At 42.5% G+C, this 15,455-nt stretch overlaps 1 protein-coding gene across 1 annotated transcript; it reads left to right on the forward strand.

Annotated features, from left to right (window-relative positions):
• Positions 1-1,132: 1,132 nt before the first annotated feature.
• Positions 1,133-14,576, forward strand: LOC120051357 (phospholipid phosphatase 2-like). Its single transcript, XM_038998186.1, has 7 exons — positions 1,133-1,561; positions 10,054-10,205; positions 10,303-10,389; positions 10,520-10,695; positions 10,775-10,832; positions 10,919-11,095; positions 11,759-14,576. The coding sequence occupies exons 1-7, from the start codon at positions 1,495-1,497 to the stop codon at positions 11,912-11,914; spliced, it is 873 nt and encodes a 290-aa protein (XP_038854114.1). The 5' UTR covers positions 1,133-1,494; the 3' UTR covers positions 11,915-14,576.
• The last annotated feature ends 879 nt before the right edge of the window (positions 14,577-15,455 follow it).

Raw genomic sequence — 15,455 nt, forward strand, 5'->3', positions numbered from 1 at the left:
CATTTTGCTAGGATTTTTGCATCACAACACTGAAGTGTAAGAGGTCTCCAATTTTTTAAATGGACTGGATCTTTATATATACCACTTGGGTCCTGTTTCAGTAATAATGATATCACACCTTCTTGTTGCGTGTCTGATAATCTATCATTTATATAGGAGTGGTTAAAACAAGCTAATAATGGTCCTTTGAGTATATAAAAAAAAAATGTGTATACTTCCACTGGTATGCCATCCTTAAAGGCCCCAATTGCATCAAGTAGTTCCTCCTCTGTAATTAGGCCTTCACATGAGTCTTTCTGTACAGATGTTGATTTTACATTATTATTAGGAAAAAAATCCATACAATTAGTTTCAGTTAGTGGAGATGGAGGCCTGATGACTCCTTGCTGTCCCCAGTCCACCTGGTCGTGCTGCTGCTCCAGTTTCAACTGTTCTGCCTACAGCTATGGAACCCTGACCTGTTCACCGGACATGCTACCTTGTCCCAGACCTGCTGTTTTCAACTCTCTCTTTCTACCGCACCTGCTGTCTCTAACTCTGAATGATCAGCTATGAAAAACCAACTGACATTTACTACTGAGGTGCAGACCTGTTGCACCCTCTACAACCACTGTGATTATTATTATTTGACCCTGCTGGTCATCTATGAACGTTTGAACATCTTGGCCATGTACTGTTATAATCTCCACCCTGCACAGCCAGAAGAGGACTGGCCACCCCTCAGAGCCTGGTTCCTCGCTACGTTTCTTCCTAGGTTCCTGCCTTTCTAGGGAGTTTTTCCTAGCCACCGTGCTTCTACATCTGCAGTGCTTGCTGTTTGGGGTTTTAGGCTGGGTTTCTGTATAGCACTTTGTGACATTGGCTGATGTAAAAAGGGATTTATAAATAAATGTGAATGATTGATATGGGGGGTAAAATTCGTTTATTTATATATTATCAGAAAACCTACATCTTCCATGACCCATCTCAATTATCTTGCATCTTTTCAACAAAAAATCTGGATGTTGCTGCAACACCGCTTTATCTCTTAATCTCTTCAACAAAAATAATCTCTTCATCCTCTGACTCCACACTGCGGTCTGGTTCACTTTTCTGTTCACAAGAGTTCTGACGTCAGCTCTGGGGAGTGGAGATTGTAAACGCACACACGCCTTTAGTTGGAGAAAGAGCCCATTCTCAACTTTCCGTAAAGGAAACGATTTCAGAAGTTTTTTTTTCTTCCGTTATCTCTGCTTGCGTTTGGACAATGCGCGACCCACACATGTCCGTGTGTTGACAGCGCTGGACACTCTGTGTGTGTGGTGTATACTACAGTTGCGTCTTTCCCCGACTCACCTATAGAGTGTAGGCCAGGTAGACTACGGGAGCGAAACCGGAAGAACAAGCACATCTGATTGTTCACACTATTTTTCTCTTACCTCTGCAACTAAACTTCTCCCAATAACGTTTATGCAGTTTTGATAATTCTTCTTCTGAGAGAGTAGAAGTGTGAAGATGACGGAACTACCAGTTCACAAGAAAAATAGGCTGATTCTAGTTGATGTTTTCTGTGTGGTTATCGGTAAGTGCCCTATTTATCTCTCTCTCCAACAATATGGCTGATATAACATTATTTGTTGTAATACCCAATGACACAACTCGCTCTCTCTGCCGTCTACACATGCGCAATGCAATAGGGTAGCACTACCCACCGATAAATCAATAAAATAGTTGTTTATGTATAGTTGTTTATTGGGTAAATGCTGGATAAGACTGAGATGGTGGGGGACTTAGTAAACAATGTTTAGGCAGGCTACACACACGCACACACATCACAGGCCAAAGCCCAACATGCCGGACACTTTCCATTACAGGCCAGTCATAAGAACATGTTTTGTGTTACACACACAGACAGACACACCGCAATAGTATTGTAATAGGAAGAGAGTCAGCATTGCTCGTGTAATAGCTTGTTTAATGGATTCTTTCATTGTCTGTCAGCACATTACAGGTGGTCACAGTGCCTGGTGGAGTGGTGTAACATTGTTCTGTATTGATTCAAATACTGTAGATTGTAGGCTAGTCATCAGTCAGCATGGGTTAGTAACACAAATTGCATAATCACATTTACTATGATTTTAAGTTTACAATTTCACAGTTACAATTATTTTGACCATTTAAAAATGTGTGTGTGTGTGTGTGTGTGTGTGTGTGTGTGTGTGTGTGTGTGCACGCGCACTTGTAACAGAACACCTGTTCTTCTGACTGGTCTTCCATGGAAAGTGTCCTGCTTGTTGGGCCTTTCCCTATTGCTTCCAGTGTGATTGCTGCATTTGTGTGTGTGTGGAGCCGGGGTGTGCATGTTCGGACTTGTACTGGACTCTCAATACTACAGGAACTGTAGTTTAGAATAGACATTTGGGTGGACAGTCTCCTACCCCCTCTATCTCCCACTACCTCCACATCTTTCCCTCTTCCTCCCTTTCTTCCCCCTATCCCCCACTCTTTGTCTTCCTCCCCCACTCCCTTTCTCTCATGGTATTTAGTGAGTGAGAGAGTAGGGTTGTTTAACAGTTAAGCTGTTAACAGACAACATCATCTCGTGGCATAACCATGTTTGTTGACAGTCTCAGAGGGCTGTGTGTCTGGACCTGGGGTCTGACATTCCCGAGTGGCGCAACGGTCTAAGGCACTGATTCTCAGTGATATAGGCGTCACTACAGGCCCTGGTTCGATTCCAGGCTGTATCACAACTGGCCGTGATTGTGAGTCCCATAGGGCGGCGCACAATTGACCCAGCGTCGTCCGGGTTAGGGTTTAGCCGGGGTTGGCCGTCATTGTAAATATTTAACTGACTTGCCTAGTCAAATAAAGGTAAAAAATAAATACAGTAACCATGTTTGTTGACAGACTCAGAGGGCTGTGTGTCTGGGCCTGTAGTCTGACTACAGTAAAATCACTTTCTCTTTTCTTCTTTCAATATTTCCTCCCTCAATCTCTCCAGTTGCTTATTTTTCTTCTCTATCTATCTATCTATTATAGTGGTCTCTGGGGGTAGCAGTAATCAGTCTACAATTAGTGACAAGAAAACTATTGGGATTTTTGAATTCCCAGTTCAGATAAGAGTGATACAGGGTTGTGTTTTTGTTAGTGTGCATACTTGTGTTTTGTTAGCGTGTGTGTGTTCGTAGGCCATAGCCCAGCTTCCCCACTCTGTCATTAATATAGTAGGAATGTGCCGAGTCGACAAACTGGATCTGATCTGACAAAGCTTTTCCTCAATCCTCTTTCTTTCTCTCCTTCTCTCATTCTCCTATCCCTCTCTCATTCTCCCATCCCTCTTTCTCTCACTCTCTCATTCTTCCATCTCTCATTCTCCCATCCCTCTCTTTCTCCCATCCCTCTCTCTCTCTCTCTCTCTCATTCTCCCATCCCTCTTTTACTCACTCTCTCTATCCTCTTTCTCCCTGTTTAACTATTTTCTCCTCTCCTTTGCCTTGTTATCACTGCAGACAAAGAAACTTTACACACACACACACACACACACACACACACACACACACACACACACACACACACACACACACACACACACACACACACACACACACACACACACACACACACACACACACACACACACACACACACTGAGTTATTTCTGCAACACACTCTTTTAACAGAAATACCAACCAAACCAATCTGCTGTTATATGCATAACAAAAGGGCCTGACGTATCCATAATTTCATTTAGACCTTTAGATCGTTCAATATTGACTGGTGATTGTGTGAATGGGACAGATTGATGTTGTAAGACCTGTACACACCCTCATGTTCATTCTAAGGGTCATTCTAAGGAATCTAAATTAATATAGTTTCATATTGTGTCAATGTTTTTTACTTTCTTCCCAGAAGTTTGCTGTGATTGGGGGGTGTCACAGTCCTTTAAAAACCTTGGGTCATCAAACTTTCTCTGGAAGTGAACATGAGACCTAAAACAGCTGCTGTTGCTCTAAGTTCTTACTGTTATTTATGTGACTTGGGGTTAGAAGAGCATCTGCATCAAACTATAGACTGATGCCAACTGTTGTTGGGTTAGTTTGTTATTTATCTGTTTGATTTTCTGGGTTTTGCACACAACTAGAGTTAGAGAAGATACTCTGCTGCTGTTTTACTGACTATCTCTCACACACACACACACACACACACACCATCTCTCTGTGCCAACTATGTGTGTGAGAGAGAGGGGGGGTATTGACTTTTCCTGTGTGGAAAATAACCAGGATTCTGACAGTACAGCGGGATTACTACAGCCATAGAGCAGGAAGAGGATCAGTACTCTGTCTCCCTATTGGAATCTCTCTATTGTCTAGATTTGATCAATGTGTGTGTGTGTGTGTGTGTGTGTGTGTGTGTGTGTGTGTGTGTGTGTGTGTGTGTGTGTGTGTTGTAGCTGTTGGGTGTGACTAGTAGGACAGTGGAATTGTGTACGTTTTTTGGCGTCTAGTCTGGAGAATAACAGGAACACTTATTAGGTTCCTCTTTCGTGTGAGGTCAGAGGTCAGGAGGAAGTTGATCATGTGTCATATCTCACCAGACATTCCTCCATGTTTGTTTTCTCTGGGAGGCATCTGGAACTTTCTTTCTAGCCAGATGAGAATGTGAAACAATGTTATCCCCTCTTCTTCTTTCTCTCTGACCGCGCTGCCCATTCTGTTACTGAAGACCAACCCCCTCGGCCAAGATAACTGTGTGGGGCGGGGGGTTAAAGAAGACGGACTATGGACTCTGCTTCCTGTATCTGCCACTGGACACACAAACGCCCAGCCCTCTGAGTCTGTGCAACATCGCTGTTCTTCCTACATCGCTGAGGAAGGTCAAGATGTGTGCTACAAACTAACCTCTTCCCGAAGATACCGAAGAGAATGCTTGAATCAGTTTTCCTTTGGGTTCATTAAAACATCTCCAGTACCACTGGATCCCAGGTACGGGTCGTCACCAGTTCTGTTACAATATATGCCATTCAGCAGGGTTGAATGTTTCAAAATCAGTTCCAGATTCACTGTTACCACATTGTCTTAATAGTGTTGGTTTTCAATCTTTCATCTATTTATTCACACACTCCCCTTTCGCCTTCCTTGTTTTATCAAATCCAGCTCAGCCCACTCTCTGGAGAGAGGAACAATCTTGGTTCAACTCAACCCATGGCTACAATAACACTGTAGCAGAAACCTTACTGGAATAAAACTGGAGATTACTACAATTATACGTTTGTGTGTGTGTGTTTATTTCTCTGACACTGCAGCAGTACACACACATGCGCACTTCATCCTCACCCTAACCACTCCTCTCCAGAGAGCTGTCTTATCTAACTGTTATCCTAGAACCCTACAAAGTCGACATGACTTCAAAGTAAATACTAGTTAGTAAACTTCAAAGTGGCTGAGTGCATGCTTGACCTAGAGGAATTGAGGTTGACAAATTAGTCACGCTGTTCATACGCCGCTGATGAGTGACAATGTGAGCATGTGGGCGCCAGAACGAATCAGTTGGACTGGCATTTGATTTTTAGAGGCGGGCCCGTTTTTTTCACGGGACCTCCTGTGTGCACGTACTTGCGCCTTCACACATTTGATAATGGGTGTTATGATAAAGACAGCTTGTGGGTTTCAAGTTTGGGGAAGCTTACAAGTTATCCTACCAGTTCTGATTATTTTAATGCTGTGTACATTTTCGTGGAACAGTTTCATTTCAATAATAACGTTTTTCGTTTCTCAAAATTATTGTCACATGGTTAATCACAATCTTAATTTAAATAATACAAATCTAGAAGTTAAAATTAAACTAGTGCAAGAGCATTTTGCCATATGGACACAGCCTACACCGTGATCCATTGGAAGAAATGAGCGCATGGAACTAAGAGAGAAACTATAGGCTTATTTTATTTAACTAGGCAAGTAATTTTAGAACAAATTCTTATTTACAATGAGGCCTACCCCTGACGACGCTGGGCCAATTGTGTGCCGCCCTATGTGACGCCCAATAACGGCCGGATGTGATGCAGCCTGGATTCGAACCAGGTACTGCAGTGACGCCTCTTGCACTGAGATGCAGACCACTGCGCCACTCGGGAGCCCCTATAACTTCCATCATCAACTAAGTAAAATACATAAGCCTAAAGCTGACAAAAACAGTAGAAAATATCCTGGTGAAAATTCTGGTTATTTCAATTGCATTAATCTCTACTCTGCCTGTCTGCCTCCCTTTCAATCAATCAGTCAAATGTATTTATAAAGCCATTTTTACATCAGCCAATGTCACAAAGTGCTGTACAGAAACCCAGCCTAAAACCCCAAACAGCAAGCAATGCAGATGTAGAAGCACGGTGGCTAGGAAAAACTCCCTAGAAAGGCCAGAACCTAGGAAGAAACGTAGCGAGGAACCCGGCTCTGAGGGGTGGCCAGTCCTCTTCTGGCTGTGCCTATCTGTCTTGATTTGCGCTATGGGTAATGAATTGTAACATTGTATCAACTCAGCATGTTGGTGTGCTCAGGCGTGCGCGCTCCCTCAACATTATCAGGACAGAATTGCTCATCAGCATTGCTCACAGAGCACTCAAAACAAAAGACAATGAAAAAATTGAAAAAACTCCTAAATTATGGTTATGAAATAAACCAAAACTTGTTTCTCACAAGTGTAGCAGGTTGTGAACTCTGCAAACAACGGTTCCACTCGGAGAATGAGAATGGTAAATGACCAATACATGCATAAACATAAATGAATGTAAACAAATGACGGGGATTAATGGTAGTTACTAGGCCTAGTGGTTATATATGTAATGGTGAATTGATAGAAATAAACAATCGAAGGGCAAACAATTCATTCTGGAGAAAGACGCCCATATCTCCGCAACACACCCTTTCTTCTTGTCTCAACATTTGAAATTATACTCAAGACACATTATAGATGCTTTACGCTAAGCCTATTGCCACACGCGCTGCCCAAATTGCTTGCTTCCGAAATAGGCATAGGCCTATGCACTTGTGATGTGAAACAATCCACTGTTGTTTAAAAAAAAAAAAGGTGAATGATCAGCTAAGTCAAGCTGTCTGGTAAAGTATTTTCAATGATTTTATTTAGACAGGAGTAATTATAATTTTGGCAAAACATCAATTTACTTTAGGGGAACCCAGAAAAGTATTCAGACCCCTTTCCTTTCTCCACATTTTTGTTATGTTACAGCCTTATTTTAAAATGGATTACATTTAATGTTTTTCATCGATCTACACACCATACCCAAAATGACAAAGCGAATACAGGTTTTCTGAATTTTTTGCAAATGTAATAAAAAAATATAAAAAAATATCTACATAAGTGTTCAGACCCTTCGCTATGAATTGAAATTGAGCTCAGGTGCATCCTGTTTCCATTGATCATCCTTGAGATGTTTCTACAACTTGATTGGAGTCCACCTGTGTCAAATTAATTTGATTGGACATGCTTTGCAAAGGCACACACCTGTCACACACCTGTCCCACAGCATGTCAGAGAAAAAATCAAGCTACGAGGTTGAAGGAATTTTCCGTAGAGCTCCTAGACAGGATTGTGTCGAGGCACAGACCTGGGGAAGGGTACAAAAAAAAGGGACTGGTAGACTAGTCAGGATCGAGGGAAAGATGAATGGAGCATAGTAACGAGAGATCCTTGATGAAAACCTGCTCCAGAGTGAAGGTTCACCTTCCAACAGGACAACGACCCTAAGCACACAACCAAGACAACGCAGGAGTGGCTTCGCGACAAGTCTCAATGTCCTTGAGTGGTCCAGCCAGAGCCCTGACTTGAACCCGAGCAAACATCCCTGGAGAGACCTGAAAATAGCTGTGCAGCGACACTCCCCATTCAACCTGATAGAGCTTGAGAGGATCTGCAGAGAAGAATGTGAGAAACTCCCCAAATACAGGTGTGTCAAGCTTGTAGCGTCATACCCAAGAAGACTTAAGGCTCTTATCGCTGCCAAAGGTGCTTCAACAAAGTACTGAGTAATGGGTCTGAATACTTATGTAAATGTGATATTTAAGTTTTTATATTTAATACATTTGCAAAAAAAGGAAAAAATACCTGTTTCATGCTTTGTCAATATGGGGTATTGTGTGTAGATTTAGGAAATAAACAATTTTATCCATTTTAGAATACGGCTGTAATGTAACAATGTGGAAAAAGCCAAGGGGTCTGAATAATTTTCGAATGCACTTTATTATACCCATAGACAAACATTGGCAGTAAAATGGCCTTACTGAAGAGCTCAGTGACTTTCAATGTGGCACTGTCATATGACGCCACCTTTCCAAAAAGCTAGAGCTGCCCCGGTCAACTGTAAGCGCTGTTATTGTGAAGTGGAAACGTCTGGGAGCAACAACGGCTCAGCCGCAAAGTGGTAGGCCACACAAGCACACAGAACGGGACTGCCGAGTGCTGAAGCGCGTAAAAAATCTCCTGTCTTTGGTTGCAACACTCAAGTTCCAAACTGCCTGTGGAAGCAACGTCAGAACAAGAACTGTTTGTCGGAAGCTTCCTAAAATGGGTTTCCATGACCGAGCAGCTGTATTTCTGTCTGTAATAAAGCCCTTTTGTGTGGGAAAACAAATTCTGATTGGGAGGGCCTATGCCCTCCCATGGCTGTTCCCTTGCCCAGTAATGTGAAATACATAGATTAGAGCATAATGAATTTATTGACTGGTTTGACTGGTTTCCTACTATGAATTGTTACTCAGTCAAATCTTTGAAATTGTTGCATGTTGCGTTTTATATTTTTGTTCAGTATATGACTGGTGGAAGTTCAGTTTGTATTAGGGGAGCATGTTGTCTAGTGACAGGGTTCATGAAAACAGGAAAAAAAAATCATCAGGGTGTATAAAACCATTGTCCTGTCAGATTTGAGTGTGTGTGTTTGCACACCATTGTGTTGTCAGTTGAGACAGTTTTATAGTCTTTCCTGGTGCCAGTCTCTGCTCTAGTCTGTGAGTCACTGAACTATGGGGCGAGGGAGTGAAAGAAAGAGAGGGTGAGAGCAGGGGGGAGAAAGGTTTGAGTGCGGGAAAGAGAGGAGAAAGGTTAAAAGAAAAGTCCATGGTCTCTTCCGTGAGAGATCAGTTTAAGGGAATTTCTCATGGTAACTTTGTGTATAAATAAATACACAATGTCCCGTTCTCTGCGTGTGTGTGTGTGTGCGTGCACGCGCATGTCCCGTCTGAAAGTTGGCTCCCATGCCCTTGTCAGCAGAATTCAGTGGTGAAACTTTAAGGCTGTTACACTGTTAAGCATATCTATGGTGATGGATGTGTGTGAGTATCTAAACCCAGAGGCCCAACGACGCAAAACTTCCAGGAACGCTTCGTGAAGCAGACTTGACAGACCAGACAGGGGTTTGGGAAGTCAATAGAAGTGAAAAATTCTTCCTTTGCTGCTAATATTCTCTAAATCGACCTAGGTGTCTTAAGTAGCTGAACATGTTACCCCAACCTTGTGTGGAAGTGACAAACTGACATGTTTTCATTTTGGTGTAAAATAACTTTATGTCTAAGGAGGGCTTTTGATTTGACGGCCTGCTCGGGCGCAGTTCGGAGCGAGACGACCGTTAGACCCGATGAAGTTTCTGAGCTTAGCTAGCCAACGTTGCCATGACATCGCCTACAAGCGTGATTGGGGATTTCTATTGGAGAAGCAGTTTCTAAGCATCGTCATACTGTACTATACAATCTTTGGATCGCGTGTGTGTGGTGTTAGCTAGCAGCTTCCTCCCCAGGGGACGGAGGTCACTGATATACTGCTGACCAATAAGTGCCTAGATGTGCCTTCACATGCCATGCCCATGTATTGTTCACAGTTCCTGTCCAGCTGATAGATTTAAACATGTGTATCAGAGCCTGTTGAGCTGCTTCTTCAACCTCAATCTCACCTAGGCCTATACAGAGACAAGTTCAGCACCATGTTGATACTGTCTCCCTTACCCACTCCGACACCCCTCCTCTCTCTCCCTCTACCTTGCCCCTTCCTAACGCTCTCCCTCCTTCCCAGCGGCCCTTCCGTCAGCGGTCTTGACGTTAATGTTCAGCCCGTACCAGAGGGGTATCTACTGTGATGACGAGAGCATCAGATATCCTTACAGAAGAGACACCATCTCCCACAGGGCAATGGCTGCAGTCACCATCACCTCCTCCATAGTCATAGTAAGTTTGATGAACAACTTGATGGTTATGTACAAAATGGCACGCTATGGTACGAGTTTACCTCTGCTATGCTATGAATTTGCCCCTATCTCCATAGATAACTACAGGAGAAGCGTACCTGGTGTACTCCAAGCGTCTCCACTCCAACTCTAACTTTAACCAGTACATGTCAGCTCTCTACAAGGTCAGTAGGAACACGGGCCATAGTTTTGGGCTGACAATATGTGGTCTTAGCTCAGATTGGCTAGCTGCATCTTCCCAATTTCATTGGTTTGGGAAAGTGGTTCAATTGGCCTGTGCTGTGCCTCTACTAGGTGGTGGGGACCTTCCTGTTTGGAGCAGCTGTGAGCCAATCACTGACTGACCTGGCCAAGTTCACCATCGGCAGGCCACGCCCTAACTTCCTGTCTGTGTGTAATCCCACTGTGTGTTCTGGGTACATGCTGCAACTCAACTGTACTGGCAACCCTCGAAACGTCACAGAGTCCAGGTGTGTGTATCTTTCTGTCCGTCTTTCTTCTCTTGCTATGTGATGCAATGTCAACATGTTTCTCTCCTCTGTGTTCCAGATTGTCGTTTTACTCCGGACACTCTGCCTTCGGGATGTACAGCATGCTGTTTCTAGCAGTGAGTGTTTTTTATTTGTGTGAGTTTCATACACACGTGAGATGACGATTAATGTGTGTATGTGTGGTGTGTGTGTGTGTGTGTAGTTGTATGTGCAAGCACGTATGCAGGGGAAGTGGACTCGTCTGGTCAGACCCACAGTGCAGTTTTTCCTCGTGTTGTTTGCGTTGTACGTTGGATACACACGGGTTAGCGACTACAAACACCACTGGAGCGACGTACTGGTGGGACTGCTGCAGGGAACTCTCATCGCTGTGCTCAACGTGAGTGTGTGTGTAGGGGGTTGTAGGAGGTGTGTTTGTATATGTGCTGAGCAATTAAACCGAAATGTCTGTAATTCTTTGGTTTTGGAACAACTAATTGACCGATGTCAGTTCAATTATTTTAATTCCATTCCATTTTTTCTGTGAGCTCAATGTGCACATTGCACAGTTTCTCTAGAGATAAATTAGATCAAGCCCGAACTGTGCGATGTAGTAGGGAGTTGTAGTTTCCAGAAAATACATGATCTAAGTGATTGATAGTTGGTATTCAGCAGTCATAAAAGTATGCCTTCTTTACTACTAAAACAGTGATTTTGTCAGAAACCGTAGGCAGCAGCTCTATAGAGATGAGATGATGACTTGGAATAAAACAATAAAGTAATCAAATAAAACAAATGTAATATACACAACAACTGAGATATTTTATTAAAGTAATGTTAATAAGTGATGAACAGTAATGGGCAGTCACTACCCTCATGGGACTTTTTATTGTTTTATTCTGTGTTACAGCATTTAACCCACAATGCATTTAATGTATAAAAAAAAAATTGTGAACAAAATCTAAAACGTAATAATTTTTTCGTAATCGACCTGAAACAGAACCAACCTCAAAAAGCACCAATCGCTCAGCACTACTGACTTTAAACTATCCTTTTCTCTCAGGTTTGCTACGTCTCTGATTTTTTTAAGCTCCGGCACCCTCCTCGCTGCCCACGATCAGAGACGGCTGAAGACGAACACCTAGAGGCCAAACCTGGTCTGAACCCAGACACACAACTACACAACAACCACTACAACTACACAACTACTACAGCGTGAACATAGACTAACAACTACACTACCACTGCAACTACACAACAACCTCTACACAACAATCACGGCAACCGTGGGGAAGTGGCGTAGACAGGAATTTGTTGGTGGGTGGGCAATTTTTTTTAAATTAAAATGTTTTGTTGTTGGGGAAAGGAGATAACTTCCTGCAATGTTGCCATGTGGCCAAGAGAGAAATGTACAGTTTTATAGCTGTCTATGAATTCTATCTGATGATGTTTGCATGTTTAGGTAAAAAGACGACAAATAATCAGAGCCCGACCCATATTGGATTTTTGGGTCCGATACCGATTTTGAGGAAGGGAAAAGTCACAGATTACTGATATATCTGCCGATATATTGTTTTTTTAGAGGTTGAATGAAAAACAGACCAAATTGTGCTTCAAAGGATCAACAGATACTCTAAATGATGATTTCTTAACTAAATATTATAGATAACATTATTTAAGAACATTTTATTTGTGGTTTACACATTATATTCTCTATAAATACAACAGTGAATACAAAAGCTTGTTTAGTTGACCTTAGGTGCAACTTAAAAATGTCTATGGCAGTGGAAAAGAGGTATGAAAAACTATTTGTGCTAAACCACCATAAGGGTAGTCATGTAAACAAACACTTTATGGTCAACCTTGCAATGAGAGTACGTTATGACAAGCACAAGCTAGCTGTTCATTACGACAATGTTTTCTTACAGAAACCATATTTACATAACATTGTTATTCAATACAAAATATATTGGCTATACATTTCAACTGCAAATGGCATGCGCTGATGACTGAAAATGTTTATGCATGCAAATTCTTGCCTCACTGGTTTTTGTCACACATTCTAATTTCGCGAGCTAGCTAACATTAGCTACTTATCTCATAATGAATGCAAGCACATGGCCTGAATGATAGACCTGCGCCAACTGTTGTTTTTTGCAGATTGCATATTTCAGAAAACTAACTAAATTAGCCCACTAGCTAACATAATAGGCCCTGACAGTATCGGTCTTCTTTTTGTATCAAGGACGAGTGTTCACTTTGGCGTCAGTCCAGTGTTGGCACATACGTAGCACAGATTGCTAGCTATCTAGCTAAGTTTACTACCTTGCTGGCTAGATAGCTAAGCTAACTACCTTGCTGGCTAGCTAGCCAGCTAACGTTAACAAAGTGAGAATGTGATGAGGACAGGGCTGCTTGCTTGGTGAAGTGTACTTTTGATTATTTACTCATGCTGGCTGTGGCAAGCTACTCACCATCAAACCACCATGTCTACTTTCTCTCACATTGTGGACTAGGGCTGAATGATGTTCAATGAGCAGCTGGTAGAGTGCCCTCTTTAGGCAACCATTGAAAATGGAGCAGACACATTTGTTTATTCTATGTATATAATATGGGCACTTTATCTGTGGAATAAAGGCAGATAAAAATATTTCTGTGAAAGGCTAATATCGGCCGATAATATTGGTCAACCAATTTATCGGTCGGGCTCTACAAATAATGTCCCATTTGGAACAATGACAAGGAAAGAGCAGTACATTTTTTATATCTAGAAAGAAAATAGGTTTTTGCTCCCAGTGGGGGGGGGGCTGGGCCCACCCATGCCTACGCCCCTGCCGTGGGGCTGTCTGTGTGAGAGAAGTGTGTATATCAGTGTAGGCTCATTGTATTGGCTGGACTGGAATAAATGAAACGTATCAAACACCTCAAGCATATGGAAACCACATAAACACATCTGTTTATTCCAGTCCAGCATTACAATGACCCTGTCCTCCGATAGCTTCTCCCACCAGCCGCCACTGGTGTATATGAGAAGATGTGTATAACCACTCACATGCATTTAACTTTGTATTTTAATAAAATGTACTAAAAGTATGGAGGATGAGACAGTTTTAGCAGAGAGAAAGAATTATTGTGTAGTTCCCTAGATTTCAATTATGCTAACAGGAAACACTGAAACAACTTTTTTTTAAATTGTTTTTTATGATTCATTTATATTTCCTGTGCAGCAGCATCAACCAGGTTGTCTTCTTGGGATTTGTAGTTTCTTTGAGTGTCCTGTAGTTCTTTTTTAACCCACCCTCTAGTCTAGTTTGAATTTGTAAATTAGTTTTTTTTTGTGTGTGTTTGTAATGCTTTGATCCCTTTGTTACCTACACTGGAGCTAACCCTCTCACACTTCTTCCATCAAGACAGCGGTCTCCAAGCCTCGTGCTGGGGATCTACTAGGCTGCGGGCTTTTGTTCCCGCCCACCACCAACCTACCTGATTTAACTAGTCGTTAAGACCTTGATTAGCTGAATCGGGTGGGTTAGTGTGCTCATCCTGTAGTTCTCAAGGAGGGGGGGAAGACCAATGGTCTGTGGAGTTCAATGTTAGGCCTACTGATACCTAGCATGTCTGTAGAAGACATGCATGTACAGTATATGGAATGTAAAACACAGTGTTGCATAGATAATTACTTTCTAACTAACTGTTTATTTCTGTCGTATCTCTAAGAATGTAATACCACTACTAGCCCACTGATGTTTTTTTAATGTTATTGACGCAACTTGTATTAGTTACTCCAGTTTATTATATATAAAGCTGTGTATAACCTGCCTTCTCGCATGGCAACACAGGTCCTGTGAGATCATGATGCCATGTGCTGCCTTTGAAATGTTGATGTTGACAATCGTCAGTGTGTCAATGATTGAGTCACTCACTGAGATGTTCTCTGAAAAACACATTACACTTCTGCAAAGGGTTAATATATACACTATATGACCAAAAGTATGTGGACACCTGCTCGTCCAACATCTCATTCCAAAATCATGGGCATTAATATGGAGTTGGTCCCCGCTTTGCTGCTATAACAGCCTCCAATCTTCTGGGAAGGCTTTCCACTAGATGTTGGAACATTGCTATGAGGACTTGCTTCCATTCAGCCACCAGCATTAGTCAGGTTGGGCACTGATGTTAGGCGATTATGCCTGGTTCGCAGTCGGTGTTCCAATTAATCCCAAAGATGTCTGATGGGGGTGAGGTCAGGGCTCTGTGCAGGCCAGTCAATTTCTTCCACAACGATCTCGACAAACCATTTCTGTATGGGCCTCGCTTTGTGCATGGGGGCATTGTCCAAACTGTTGCCACAATGTTGGAAACACAGAATCGTCTAGAATATCATTGATTTCCCTTCACTGGAACGAAAAAAACAGCCCCAGACAATTATTTCTCCTTCACCAACCTTTACAGTTGGCACTATGCATTGGGGCATGTAGCATTCTCCTGGCATCTGTCAAACCCAGATTCATCCGTCGGACTGTCCGATGGTGAAGCGTGATTTGTCACTCCAGAGAACGCATTTCCACTGATCCAGAATCCAATTGCGAGCTTTACACCACTCCAGCTGACGCTTGGCATTGCACATGGTGATCTTACACGGAACCCAAACCGGCTTCGCGCGTGCATCATCATGCATACATTTATTTTGTCCTCCCACATCAAACGCGATCACGACACGCAGGTTAAAATATCAAAACAAACTCTGAACCAATGATATA

Source organism: Salvelinus namaycush, chromosome 7 (assembly GCF_016432855.1).
Source record: "Salvelinus namaycush isolate Seneca chromosome 7, SaNama_1.0, whole genome shotgun sequence".
NCBI lineage: Eukaryota > Metazoa > Chordata > Actinopteri > Salmoniformes > Salmonidae > Salvelinus > Salvelinus namaycush.